The following is a 14,001-nucleotide window of genomic DNA, read 5'->3' as shown; positions in this document are numbered from 1 at the left end:
CACACACAGACACAGACACAGAGACACACACACACACACACACACACACACACACACACACACACACACACACACACACACACACACACACACACACACACACACACACACACACACACAGATTTGTGGCGGACAGTTTTGTGTTTGTTCATTAATTCACTCCAGTTTAATCCATCATTACTGCAATGCACCTCTCAAAGCTCTAAATGGTAATACGCTCTATGTTAGTCGTTTTTGAGGGGGGAAAAAGAAAATGCCAAACTAACAGAACTAACAGCCATCTTCTCCAAATTAAAATGGTAATACATTAATCCTTTTTAAATTCCCAACTGAGAAAATTAATGCTTTCATGGAATGCGTTCTAACTCTGGATTCTACGTTTAGCATTCAGTTGGCATTAGTTTCTTGGTTACAGTTAATTCAGTTGTTTTGTAAATGGCCGCCATTTTAGCTTTTTAGAATTATTCCTTCTGAAGCTTTGCGGCTCATTTTGCCGCTAGCTTGTCATTAAATAGATTGTGTCCATTATGGCTAAACTGCTTGGATTTACTTATATTCAGTCTTGACAGATCCAAAATAGTTTCCATAAAACATCTGTTACCATTTCTCTCTCTCTCTCTCTCTCTCTCTCTCTCTCTCTCTCTCTCTCTCTCTCTCTCTCTCTCTCTCTCTCTCTCTCTCTCTCTCTCTCTCTCTCTCTCTCTCTCTCTCTCTCTCTCTCTCTCTCTCTCTCTCTCTCTCTCTCTCTCTCTCTCTCTCTCTCTCTCTCTCTCTGTTTCCCAGTGGCTACGAGTTTGACTACGAGTACTACAGAGATGATTTCTACAGCAGGTGCGTAATAATTTCAAATCCAACATGAAAAAAAGAAAACAAAATTGAACATGAAGCACTCTGTGCTGATAGATTACAAATAAGTTATACTATAGATGACATTAGAGCAAACATATCATTTGAGATAGACAATATATTTTCTTTAATAATAGCCGATGATCTACAGCTTGGGTACAGTCCCATCTTCCAGGGTAGAACTAATTAAAAACGAAACCTAAAGCGAGTCAAAGTATCGGAGTGGGAGATATATGTATATATAGATTAGTCCCGACGAACGGATGAAAATGAACGATGTCATGTGAGCTAACCCCGGCCTCGTTAGCGAGGGAGCGCCTGGCATTTCTCCAGCAGGAAGTCCTCCTTTCTCCCGGGCAGGTTGCTAGTGCTACGCCTGGCATTTATTGAACCATCCCTCATGCTTCCGCACGCTGCTCTGAGGGGGAAGGTTGATGGGACCGTGATTGCCTGCGATGGCTCTTCCGTCTTCCCGGGGAAGAGGGATGTTATTGTACTTTGGAAAGAGAGACTTGAGAGAGATTTGAACGTCCGCCTGGCTGGCAGACCAGTCCGCCTGTCCTTGGCGGAGTTTCCCTGAAGGACAATCGTTGGAGGGGTGGTGGGAGGACTGCACCTGAGAAATAGGTGGTGGCTGATTGCTTTAGGAACGGCACGCCGCCTCCTCGAGATATACACCTGTAGGTTAGCCATGGAATCATCTGATAGGTGGGAAGAAATCGATAGAAGGAATGGATGATACAGTGAGCTGTGGTGGGGAAAGTTTACAATTGTGTTGGTTCCCTAAGTAATAGCAATTTAATAGCCCAAAATGGGATTGTTTTGTTTGCTCAGAAATATCCCAGACTCAGTCTTTATTCTTGTTGCATTGTTTCACTTTTTAAGAACTTTGTATTCTACATACAGTAAATATTTATATACTTATGTTATATACAAATGTAAATGTTGCATACTTTCTAAGTGTGTTATAAATACAGCTAGATTTATTTCCACATATACAAACCAAACTTCTATATAATTATATAAATATGATATACTTTAAAAGTGCTGTTTAAATAAAGAGTTACATCCGACCCAATGCTCCCCTCCCCAGGCTGTTTGACTACCACGGCCGTGTGGCCCCGCCCCCCAGAGCCGTCATCCCCTTGAAGCGCTCCCGGGTCGTGGCGCCCTCTACGCGCCGAGCGAAGACCACCTTCCCCGTGAAGACCTCCTCCTCTTCCTCCTCCTCCTCCTCCAGACCTCCCACCTCCTCATCGTCTTCCACTGGCCCCAAACGTGAGTAAGGGGGACCTCAAACCAAACAGGACCCCCTGCTGGGTCACCCCGGGTGGTGCTTGGGATGGGGGGGGGGGGGGGGGGGAATCAGACAGGCCTAATGGGGGTGTTGATTGATGAATGGTGCCGAGACGTTCCTGCCTTATTGAACACTAATATGTGCTGGGTCGTCTTAACTTCCTCCGTTCCATGCAACCATTCATCCATCCGTCCATCCATCCATCAGTCTGTCTGTCCGTCCAGAAAATAACGTTTATCCCATCAGCCTTCCATCCATCCAGCCCAGCCAGCCGTTCCATCCTCCATCCGTCAGGCCACAGACATTATCCTAATGACCAATCTGTCTATCAATCAATCCAACCATCCCTCCGTTTGCATCATCTGCTCGTTACGTTGTGTTTCGTTGGTTGTGGACGATGACAAACGCTGCTATTGGCATCTCTATGAGCGGTTATTGAACTACTGTTTTAGATACATAGCACTGCCTGCGGCCACTTTACAAAAGCCATGTGACCGTGACTAATGGATTACCGCACCCGGTTCTGTATGATCTCCAATCGCCAATTAGACTAATTGGCCGATGCACATTTCCAATTAGTCTAATTGGAATTCACCAATCTCCAATTAGTCCATCTAAACAAGCCTAATAAGGTACAGCCGGCCTCACCTGGGCCACAACTGTCCACAGTGTTTATTGCCTGTTGCGATTAACCTGTGAAACATGGCAACTCCACCGCCCCCTCTCTGTAATTAGTCTCACAACAACAGGGTCTCCCTCGGGGCCCCGCAGGGGCTGTGGTCAGTTGTTTCCCTGTCAGTTTTTCCCCCGGCTGGAGTATAATTGGCTGTGGCGCGCTTGTGTGAGTGTGTGTGTGTGTGTGTGTGTGTGTGTGTGTGTGTGTGTGTGTGTGTGTGTGTGTGTGTGTGTGTGTGTGTGTGTGTGTGTGTGTGTGTGTGCGCGTGTGTGTAGCTGTTGTTTTTGTGTTTAGCCCGGTGTTATCAGCACAGACAGCTTGGTGAGATCTGTCATGGGAACGTTTGCACCGGTTGTGTAGTCCAGAGACAAAATGAAAAAAAGAAACACATTCAAACTCCTTTTTTTGGGGCCGAGTCGATGAATTCTCCCCTCTATCGAGGCAGTGGCCCTGTGCGTCGGGGAGACTAATTTGCCTCTGCCAGTATCATGAGAAATGGCTGTTTTGGTTTGCGCTGGCGGGGGGAGATTGGCTCGGCGGACGAGGAGGCCAGTGTGTTGGGTCGATTGTCTGAAATGGTTCAGGAAGTTTAGGCTCCCCTCGCGGTGTTCAGGTCATAAATAAACGTTTGTCAGGGGGCCATTGATCACATGGACATTTACCCACTAGTTGTGGTATCGAGCGACTAGTCCCCCTGCCATGAGAATGGTTAAATATGTGGAGATGGGCCCTCAGTCCGGGCAGGCAATTAGGCTTCTCCGAAACTCCAACACCACCACCACCAAGTTCTGGCAGCCCAGATGAAAGTTATAAATAATTTGAACTTTGAGCCAGCTGCTGCCCTTTCAAACAGCACAGACACTATCTAAACAATATCAAAATTTCTGACACTATAAGTTGTGCTGACTTGCTTCGAGTTCTAGCCGTGTTTGAGTTTAACAGAGCCACATTTCTCAGTTTTAAAGGTCGCTGTGTATTTTCTAGAAATTGGCCGCAAGACGCCTCTGTGATATTAGCAATGCCAACCGCTGATTTTCTCCCGCTCAATTTTGCTGTTTCAAATGAGCTCAGCAGCGGCAGCCCCCGCAGGTCAATATTTATTAATACAAACATTTAAATAATACGGACTACCGATCAATCCACGGGACGAATAACCAATTTTTTGCCAGGGTAATTAACCAAAATTAGCTTCCACTGCCTCTACTTTGAAATCTCTGTTAGTGCCAAATGAGGACCTTTTTTTTCCACACTCATTAATTTTTTTTCCTGGCATGCCAGGGACAAGCTCAGCCGGCCAAATGTTGATAGATAAGGACTATGTGTTTGTCTCTTTGATAACACAAAGGCACAAAGCCTGTGGCTATCGAAAATTAGCGACTGTTCCGGACGTTGTTATCATCAAAGGACGGCAAACATGGCAAGGCAAGCAAACTGAGATTGTGCTAAAACAAGTGCGAACATGTGTGCTTGTGTGTGTTGTTTGTTTGTGCATGTGAGTCTCTCTGCCAAATCACACAGATTTCACAGTTTCCTCCCGGCACGAATGTTGGTTAGGATCAAGCGTTAAATCTCGGGGATTAATCAAGTGCCGCGCCATGTTGAGATGAACTCAGAGGATGTAAACATTATGCAGAACCGGCTCACACAAACACGGGTATCTTCTGATATCTCCTCGGCCTGTTTCCCTCCATCTGATTAGAAACTAATTCAGCTCCTACACCCCAAACCTCCAGGCCTCTGAGGCGTGTTCGGAGGTCTGTGACCCGCGTACGGGGGTAGGGAGGGGGGGGGGTGCGGTCGAAGAAGCAATGTTAAACCTGACTTAATCGAATCTGACTCGCGTGGATGTGCTTTAAGGTGAACCTTGCCGTATGTATGGTGTGCCTCCGGGAGCCGCTGAAAAACAGTCGGGAGGACTTGACTCACCGTGTGTGTGTGTGTTTGCGACCAACTCGTCAAACTCCAGCATCCACCCACCCACCCACCAGCCCACGCCATGTCTTGCCAGGCTGTGATGGGTGTCAAAGGGATTTTACTGCTCTCCTCTCTGATGTCTCTGTCAACTGCCCTCCTCCGCCGGAGCCCCCGCAGACGCCCACCTCTCACCCTCAATCTCCTGAAACGACACACACTGGAGAAGGGGATTAGGTTTTTCTTTTAAACTTTTTTTTTCTTTTTCTTTTTTATGCTTTAATCAGCTTGGGGTTTCCAGCTGCAAAATAAATAATTCAACCCTCTACTTCTCTCCCTCCCTCTCTCCCCCTCTCTCTCTCTCTCTCTCTCTCTCTCTCTCTCTCTCTCTCTCTCTCTCTCTCTCTCTCTCTCTCCCCATCTCTCCATCTCCCCCTCTCTCTCCCCCTCCCTCTCTCTCTCTCTCTCTCGTCTCTCTCTCTCTCTCTCTCTCTCTCTCTCTCTCTCTCTCTCTCTCTCTCTCTCTCTCTCTCTCTCTCTCTCTCTCTCTCTCTCTCTCTCTCTCTCTCTCTCTCTCTCTCTCTCTCTCTCTCTCTCTCTCTGCGTCGGTCGGATGGGGACAGTTTGAATTGAGGGAGACGTATCTGAGAGAGCGCATGGGGATTAGTTTTCGGCGCGTCAAGGTTTAGCTGTCGACGTTGAGGCAATTTCATGTGATTTGCTTGTACTCGGTTATTTATCCACATTCACGAGTCCTCGGGGGAGAGACGTTGAAGCAGTAAACATATTTTCGTGTAGAAATCGGCTGTCTGGTGGATTTCTGTTGCTTTGCTGCAGTTTGAAAAATGCCTCAAATCATCCCCCGAATCGGGTTGTATGCAGCCTACTCATATATACGCTAAATGTAAGTTCATTGAAATCTCAGATTACAGTTAATTTGATAAAAGGTAGAATTCAGAAAAGAATAACTAATGGGGCTTGTAACTGGCCCAGCGTTTCTCATTTCATTAGCTTAGGTTACGGTATATGTATATTTACGACAGAGTATTGTCCACAAAAATCCCAAGATGCATTCTGATATACAAGCCCTATCATGACAAAACATTGCCTATGTCTTGTTGGATGTAAAATGGTTTAAGTTTAAGACTTCTCATGTTAGTTGATGGAGTTGGGATATAAAAGTCCAAATTGGAATGTGTCTGCATCTTCAGATTTAAGACTCTGTCTAGTATGAATTAGTGCCAAGGTGCCTTTGAGCATAGCACAATGAAAGAGTCATCACGCTTTTATTGGGACGCTAACTTTAGCGTGTCACAATAAAAGACAAATCCATTCGCTCAGGTGAATGTTCAGTCATTGTAACTTTCCTTTTGATAAAGAAATAATGCAACCCTTTCTGTGGTTCTTTTCAAATTGCATAACATAAACATACAGCGCTGTGCCAATGCAGTTTGTTTTGATAACGTTAAAGAAAGGCTTAAGCTGTTGCCTCGGTTATGCTTCATGCAAACATCACAGAGCCGTAAAGCTAACATCAACGGCTACATGCACTAGCGGACTCACATTTAGCACCAAGGCACAGCAGGGCACTGCTAAGCCACACGCTAATCTCCAAATTGAAAACAGCAGGGTGTCACATTGGTTACAGGGGCCGCATTCACTACGAGGGAGCCTCAGTGAAGTCTCTGGACTAAGACCTGGGACACACACCTGAAGAAACTGGATTTCTGGTGTTAGCTTACGATAAGAAAAAACTGTGATAAGCAGCGTACCAAACGTGCTGTGTGGGCCCCGCTCGTAACCGGGGCCTCGGTGTGGTCTTGCCGTTCTTAACTAGGGAAGAGATGGTGGCTAACACTTATGACCGTGTTTAGCTAACGATAAGACAAAGCTTGTGGTGAGCAGTCCCCCGAACGCGATATTGGGGCCACAGCAACATCACTGGATTAGATTAAAACCTCAGCCTCCCTGAGGAAATGAGATGGTGGCTAAAGCTTTTTTTGGGTGGTGTTAGCAAACGATAAGACAAAGCTGACGATACCGATCGCTATCGCATAGGAAATGATCCAGTGAGATGCAGGGAGGGGGGGGTTGAAGATGATGATGATGATGAAGATGACGATGATGATGATGTTGATAATAACAACGATGATGAAGGGATTTGTGTGTGTGTGTGTGTGTGTGTGTGTGTGTGTGTGTGTGTGTGTGTGTGTGTGTGTGTGTGGTTGTCAGCGGTGAAGACGGACCAGCTGCAGATCATCAAGCGAGAGCTTGGACAGATCAAGGTGAAGATAGACTCCCTGCTAGGACGCCTGGACAAGATCGAGAAGCAGCAGAGAGCCGAGTGTGGTGAGCATCGCGGATCCATGACGTCATCACCATGGGGGGGGGGGGGGGGGGGGGTAAAGGAGAGAGAGAGAGAGAGAGGGAGAGTAATAATTTTGGGTGTGTGGAGGACAGAGTGAGGGCGGAGGAAGAAGGGAAGAAGATTGATGTTAGGGTATATATATATAGAAAAGGAATAGAGAGAGAGGGAGAGAGACAGGGAGAGTGAGAGAGAGAAAGAGAGAGAGACAAATAGAGAGAGACAAAGAGAGAGAAAGAGTGAGGGAGAGAGTAAGCTGGTATAAAGAGAGTGAACATAGACGCGTGACGATAAAAAGGAGAGTGTGGTGGATACAGAGAGAAGAGAAAATCGCAAAGATGAGAAAGTGCTACAGAGGGAGGGGAGGAAGGGATAAAGAGAATGAATAGATGGAAAAGTGGGGAGAGAGAGTGTGTGGGCTACCGAGAGCGCCATGGAGGTGGATACGGTGGAAGAAAAGCAGGAGAGAGATAGCAGGAAGGAGAGGGAGACGAGGTGGTGCGGTGGTGTAATAACCCGGGACACACTGGGAGAGGGGGATATGGGAGCGGGAGGTGTGGTCCATCCATCTTGCTGACGGGCCGAGAGATAAGAGGAAGAGCTGCCGTCTGTCATGAGGGCCAGACAGCACCGCCGCATCTCTGACGCTGTGGAGGGGCTCTCTGTGGAAACATCCCCGGCCAGAGGACAAGTATGGAGGGCAGATATGGAGGCTAGGTACAGAGGATAGATATGGAGCGTAGATACCTCTGGAAGACAGATTTTGCCGGGCGTTTAACTATAACGCTTTGGTGAATTGATCCGTCTTCGCTTGTACTGCCCACTGTCATACGTGGAGCTGTGGAAACAGTGCCATGTTTGTTTGCGTTCAGTTCTTCAGTTAGAGCCTTTTATCCAAGGGTATGTTGTGGTGAACTGAGATAGGTGTCATTAAGTGGCAGGTAGGAAGAGAGTTGCCTCTCTCTCCCTCTCTCTCTCTTTCACGCGTTTTCTCTCTCTTTCTCTCACATTCTCTCTCTCTCATCCTCCCTTTCCCTTTTGTCTTCAGGCTTTTTATTGGCATGGCAACGAAAAACATTTTCATACTGCCAGAGCATTTAAGAACATGATCTCTCTCTCTATCCCCCCCTCACTCTCCCTCTCTCCCTCTCTCCCCCTCTCCCCCTCTCCCCCTCTCTCTCTCTCTCTCTCCCCCCTCAGATGCCCAGAGGAAGTACGAGGAGAACTGCGACTCCCTGAACGAGGAGTCGGTGTCGGAGGCAGGGGAGAACTCGGGGGAGGAGGCGGGGGAGGAGGCGCTAGACGGGGAGGCGGGAGCGCTGACTGACGGGGGAGAGGAGGACTACGACGAGGAGGGGAGCCGCCACCTGGTAGGAGGAGGAGGAGGAGGTGGAGAGGGAGAGGGTTGGAGGTGGAGGAGAGGGATGAGGAAGAGTAGAGGAGGAGGTGGAGCAGAGGAGGAGGAAGAGGATAGGAGGAGGAGGCTGAAGGTGGAGGAGAGGGATGAGGAAGAGTAGAGGAGGAGGTGGGAGGAGAGGAGGAGGAAGAGGATAGGAGGAGGAGGGGAAAGAGGAGAAGGCTGGGGGAGGAGGAGGCGAGAAGGAGGTGAGGGGAGCATAGGGAAGAGGAGAAGGCTGAAGTCCGAGGAGAGGGGATGAGGAAGAGAAGAGGAGGAGGAGGAGGAGAGAAAAGAGGAGGAGGAGGAGGTAGAGGAGGGGGATGAGGAAGAGAAGCGGAGGAGAGGAAAGAGGAGAAGGCTGGAGTCAGAGATGAGGGTTGAGGAAGATGAGTGGAGGAGCGTGAGACGAGGAGCGACGATGACAAGTAGCTGTCAGGGGATGGGGTTTGAGGGCGAATAAAGCGAGACGATTGTGGGCGAGTTTGAGGGGTGGAGGGAGAGAGATATTTTGGGAGAGTGAAATACAAAGAAGATCGAAACTGAAGGGAGGATTGATAGAGAGAAGAGAGTCGGATATACATTTATATATATATATATATATATATATATATATATATATATATATAGATATATATATATATAGAGAGAGAGAGAGAGAGAGAGAGAGAGAGAGAGAGAGAGAGAGAGAGAGAGAGAGAGAGAGAGAGAGAGAGAGAGAGGGCTGAAGTGAGAAATTAAGAGATTGAGTGGGGAAATGAGCTTATTTGAATTAGAGAGCCAGAGAGAGAGGACCGCTGTGGGGAGGGTTGGGGGTGGGTCATGGTGGGCAGGCTGTCTCGCTCCCTGAAAGCTAATTCTCCAGAATTATTCATGGCCTGAGATGTGCGGGCAAGCGAGGTTCACATGAGTGAGCGGTGGGGGCGAGCAAGGTTAGGACAGGCTGACAGTCTCTCCTTGGTGCTGACTCTGGCCTCCAGAGTAGAACCAAGGTCTCCAAACACACAAACACACACACACACACACACACACACACACACACACAAAAACAGACACACATACACACTCACACAAAAACACAGAGACATGCACACAAACAGAGAGACACACACAAACACGCAAAATCCGGCACTGGCCAAAAATCCCTCATGACTACACACAGATAAAAAACACACACTTTCCTGTTTGCACGCTTTTAACCCCTTAGTCATATAATAGCATTAGCAGTTTTTTTAAAAGCCTTTGCCAAATTTATAATGTGACTATTTCATATTCCCATCACACTTTGCTGCACTAACTGCTGTGACCTGAAATATTCAGTTTGGAATGAAAGACACTGTCCCCTTTGTGTCGCGTTCATGATATTGCTTCCTACCGTATCATACCCTATCACTATATTATGATAGACCTCTGATGCGAGGAAGAGATTTCATGTCACAGAACAATATTTTGTGAAGGAGAAATTATATTATTATTGTTGTGAGACAATATGTCAGGTGGATTTCATTAAAATACTGTCCTTTGCTCTTTTCTCTGCAGATAGAGAACCACGTTTCTGATATTGACAACTGAAGCTGGGTGAGATTATTTGTCTCCTATGGATAACCCCATAGATCATCATGTGTCCTCACCCTAACCATGAACCACACATTAAACACCTGTAAACGTGTAGGTGGTGGGGTTAAGTTCCATTTGGGTTAAGCTAGGGTTAGGGTTAGGTTAGAACAGGGATAATTTAGGAAAGGCTATAGTGTTAGGTTATGTTTAGGTTACGTTGGCTTATGGTTTGAAGAGTTGGGCAGATCTCTGCAAATATGTTGACCTTCTGTTTTGTGGTTGACAGAAGGTCAACAAAAAACATAATGCAATGTTGTGGCAAGATTACAGCACAGCAGGGATGTATTTATTGATTATTTGACTTTCATAAAAGAATATCATTACATTGTACAATCCAGTCATTTAGCAGACGCTTTTATTTGAATCACCTTTCAGTGAATTCAGACACAAGTCCTCAATGAGCAAGCAGTGATTAGTAGTTGTTAGAGGCTCCAGGATGCCCACAGCTCAGACTGCAGGCATTAAGGGTTGAAGCACAAGACTCTCCTGCCGTTATTAAAACCCATTGACAGCTCAACACCTCCTGTAAATGGAACAAGCAGTGGTCTTCCCAAGGGAGCATCTGCAAACATTTAGACATTAATCCGCGTGACATTTCCGAGGCCAATGCCGGCAAAGGGTGGCTAATGCGGTCAGTGATAAAGAAGGCTATAACGACATGCTAATGATGCAGAACGGCCCCTCAACAACATCTATCTGGCAGTTACCACCGCGGGGAAAGGGCGGCGTGACGCCAGAGGGTGTACCCCCGCCCCTCGCCCCCGAGACTTGTGGGTAATGACGCGGGCGCCCCAATCCGTCGAGTTCAGCGTAATTTATTAGCCGTTCGGTTGGAAAATGTCGTAACCTTAAGGACGTTTATGTTTGGAAACTGGGGTTTTTTATTTCGATCCCTCAAAGTGCAACCTTTTCAACCTTTTACAAAATAGCAGCGCGAGCGATCTCAATATGAACTGGATTCGCGAGAAAGACCTTTGTTCTTCTCCAACAGATAGAAAACTGCACTATTCGGATGTCATGTCCACAACTTTTTCACCTTAAACTCTCCACCAAATAAGAGCGTGGGAGTGTGAATATGTAATTAAAACACGCTCCGCGCCCGTCTATACAGATAGAGTGGCCCATTTTCAGATATTACATCTGAAGCTCGGAATTTTAATCCTAAATCCTTTTACAAAATAAGAGCGTGTGTGTGAATGTTGAGTGTGAAAGATGGCGCTAATCCTCTCTCTCCACTCTCTATGTCGTTCCGCTGGCTGTGCAGGCATCTGCTCGTCCAACACTCACCTGAATACAAAGGAGCTCCCATGTCTCCCTTCTCCTCACTTTCTCTCTATCTACCCCCTCCCCCTCCCCCCAGCCCAGTGTCCACTCGTTTAAATTCTACCCGAGGCCATGTGGAGAGACACAACTTTCCTATTAAAAAAAAGGCTGAAATGTTCACACACACACACACACACACACACACACACACACACACACACACACACACACACACACACACACACACACACACACAAATACACACACACACACACACACACACACACACACATGCTGGCTTTGAATATGATCACAGGTAGACAGAGCTTTTTTGCAGCTATTCCCATGATGCATTGCCTTCCCCTACACGTCCTCAACCTCAACCCACACCTAAAACCATTTCAAATGCATCATTGGAAAATATCCATCATGTTGCAGCTCCCCCCTATATATATATATATATATATATAATATATATATATATATATATAAATAAACACACAATATATATTTATTTGTTTACACCCCATACCCTCTCTGTAGACGCGCTTAAAAAGGACAGAAAGATCGGTCTTTGATTATGTGAGCAAGTTTTTTAAACCGATTTTTATATTGCGACCACAGGAAAGATCTATTAGAATTGGGGTCCGGGAAGATTAGCGAACGATGGCTAGCTCTTCCCCCCCCCCCCCCCCACCCCCACCCAATCCTCGGAGCTGGCCCTGACAGCCCCTCCGCTCTAGTTTGTAATCCCAGCAGATTGTGTGTGACACTATAATAAGCAGCGGAACGCCACGTAGCGCAGCCAAATCAGCCCCCTAACGTGATGTTCTTTCCTTCCTCCACCCTCCTCCACCCCCAACCCTCCACCGTCTCCTTTTGTTGCGGCTCCGTCGCTCCAGCTAGCGAAGTCGCCGGCGTTTCCGCTCGGCCGCGATGGATGAACTCCTCCGTCTTCTCCTCCTTCCAGACACACGACGACGGTGGAAGGATACACCCCACCCACCCCCCACGACCGGCTCACATCCGTACGGTTGGAGTCGTTCCAGGTTGTGTTCGAATCCCTCCCCTTCCCCGACATTTACAGACTCCCTCCCGACGGATCATCATGAAACAATTGGCGGCACGCGCGCCCTCTTTCTAAATGAAAACCTGTTGAAGACACACCTGTAAAGTATTTTGGCTTGTGGCACTCACGGATAACTCTTACGTTCTGTGTTTTTTCTTTCTGCAAACGGACATCGGACGTCGTTTCCGAATAGGGAAGGAGTATTCACATAAAGCAAATTTTTGTATTTTATTTTGCTAGAATCTGATGTGATTCATTAAGGTGGAGTGTAATTAAAAAAGTGTTTGTCTCAATGCAGCATTCCACACAGTGACTGAAATGAGGCAAATTGTTGATGAATTATTAATGAATCACAGCGGAAATCAATTTATGTTTATTGGACAAGGCGGTGGGGTGGATCGTGTGCTGAAGACGCATTGTTCACGTTGTATTCATTTTAAATTGATCCCTCTCGCTCGTCTGTGCCCAGTGAGCTCTGTTTTGCTGACGTTCAAAAACCCATCACTCTACTTTAACCGGTGATGGCTTCACGACCAAGAAGGTTGTTTGTGTATTTTAAATTCCAACTCGCACGCCTGGCCGTTCCCGAAATTCCAAAAGTTTGTTCGGAATAATTTCATTACAAGGAAAGGGAATAAATATTTTTGTATTCTATGAAGTCAATCAAGCAAAAGTGTCCACACCATGTTGGTCTTGTATTTTAGAAAAATGTCAGTGATGTCTTGCAAAAACTAAAATCTCCCTGCTTCATCACCATCATACTTAATCTGATCATTTTTAGCAGTATTTCATTTTTAGCAGTATTTGGGGTTACTGTTATTATTATGATTATTATTAATATGAATCACAACTTAATCAACGACTTTGCTTTGAAGTTTCCTTGTAAATAGATTGTGTTATACTTATTTTAAATAGAGAAATTGCGGAACAAGAAAGAAAAAATAATAAGAGTTCATATGGAATTAGACATCAGGATGTTGAGGTGGGTTGGACGAGTATATATGCTTTATAAGAGAAATTCAGTGGTCAGAAAATGAACTGTTAAATAGAATGTACATTTTTTGTATAAAAAGAGATTTGACCAAAAAAAATAGATTTTTTTTTTATTAAAGCATGTTTATTGTACCTTCTAATGTATTTTAATTTAATCACAACTGTCGTAAACCCACAGGATTCATGAAGTAAAATCAATTGGAATCCATGCAGATTAATTATTTGTGTTCTTCTCTGTCAATAAAGAGTTATTCTTAGTGTCACACTTGATTTGTCCCACCATTTTGTTTGTTACAAACACTTTCTTTAGCAAATAAATATCAGACCAGACAAGTCTTTAACAAATAAATATCCAACCAGACAGGTCTTTAACCAATACATTTCAGACCTGAAATGTCTTTTAACAAATAAATATCAGACCTGACATATCTGAAACAAATAAATATCAGACCTGACATATTGTAAGCAAATAAATATCATCCCAGACAAGTCTTTGACAATAGCGTACCATTATTAGGTGACAGGCGAGCGATCCCTAGGAGAGGTTTCAATGAGATAATGGTAGTGA

The 14,001-nt window shown here is 45.8% G+C and overlaps 1 protein-coding gene across 4 annotated transcripts in view; it reads left to right on the top strand.

Annotated features, from left to right (window-relative positions):
* The window catches only part of ralyl (RALY RNA binding protein like), a 101,745-nt gene extending 88,042 nt beyond the window's left edge, over positions 1-13,703 (top strand). For 2 of the 4 annotated variants that reach the window (XM_030349504.1, XM_030349503.1), the window contains exons 4-8: positions 784-831; positions 1,940-2,124; positions 6,963-7,079; positions 8,296-8,465; positions 12,274-13,703. In XM_030349504.1, the coding sequence (XP_030205364.1) occupies positions 784-831; positions 1,940-2,124; positions 6,963-7,079; positions 8,296-8,465; positions 12,274-12,315 (562 nt within the window). In that variant the 3' untranslated portion in view covers positions 12,316-13,703. Of the gene's footprint in view, positions 1-783; positions 832-1,939; positions 2,125-6,962; positions 7,080-8,295; positions 8,466-10,030; positions 10,070-12,273 lie in introns of all 4 variants that reach the window. The other 2 variants (XM_030349506.1, XM_030349505.1) reach the window with 2 other exon arrangements.
* Positions 13,704-14,001: the final 298 nt, after the last annotated feature.

Source organism: Gadus morhua, chromosome 23 (genome assembly GCF_902167405.1).
Source record: "Gadus morhua chromosome 23, gadMor3.0, whole genome shotgun sequence".
NCBI lineage: Eukaryota > Metazoa > Chordata > Actinopteri > Gadiformes > Gadidae > Gadus > Gadus morhua.
This window is presented reverse-complemented; position numbering and strand designations above follow the sequence as displayed.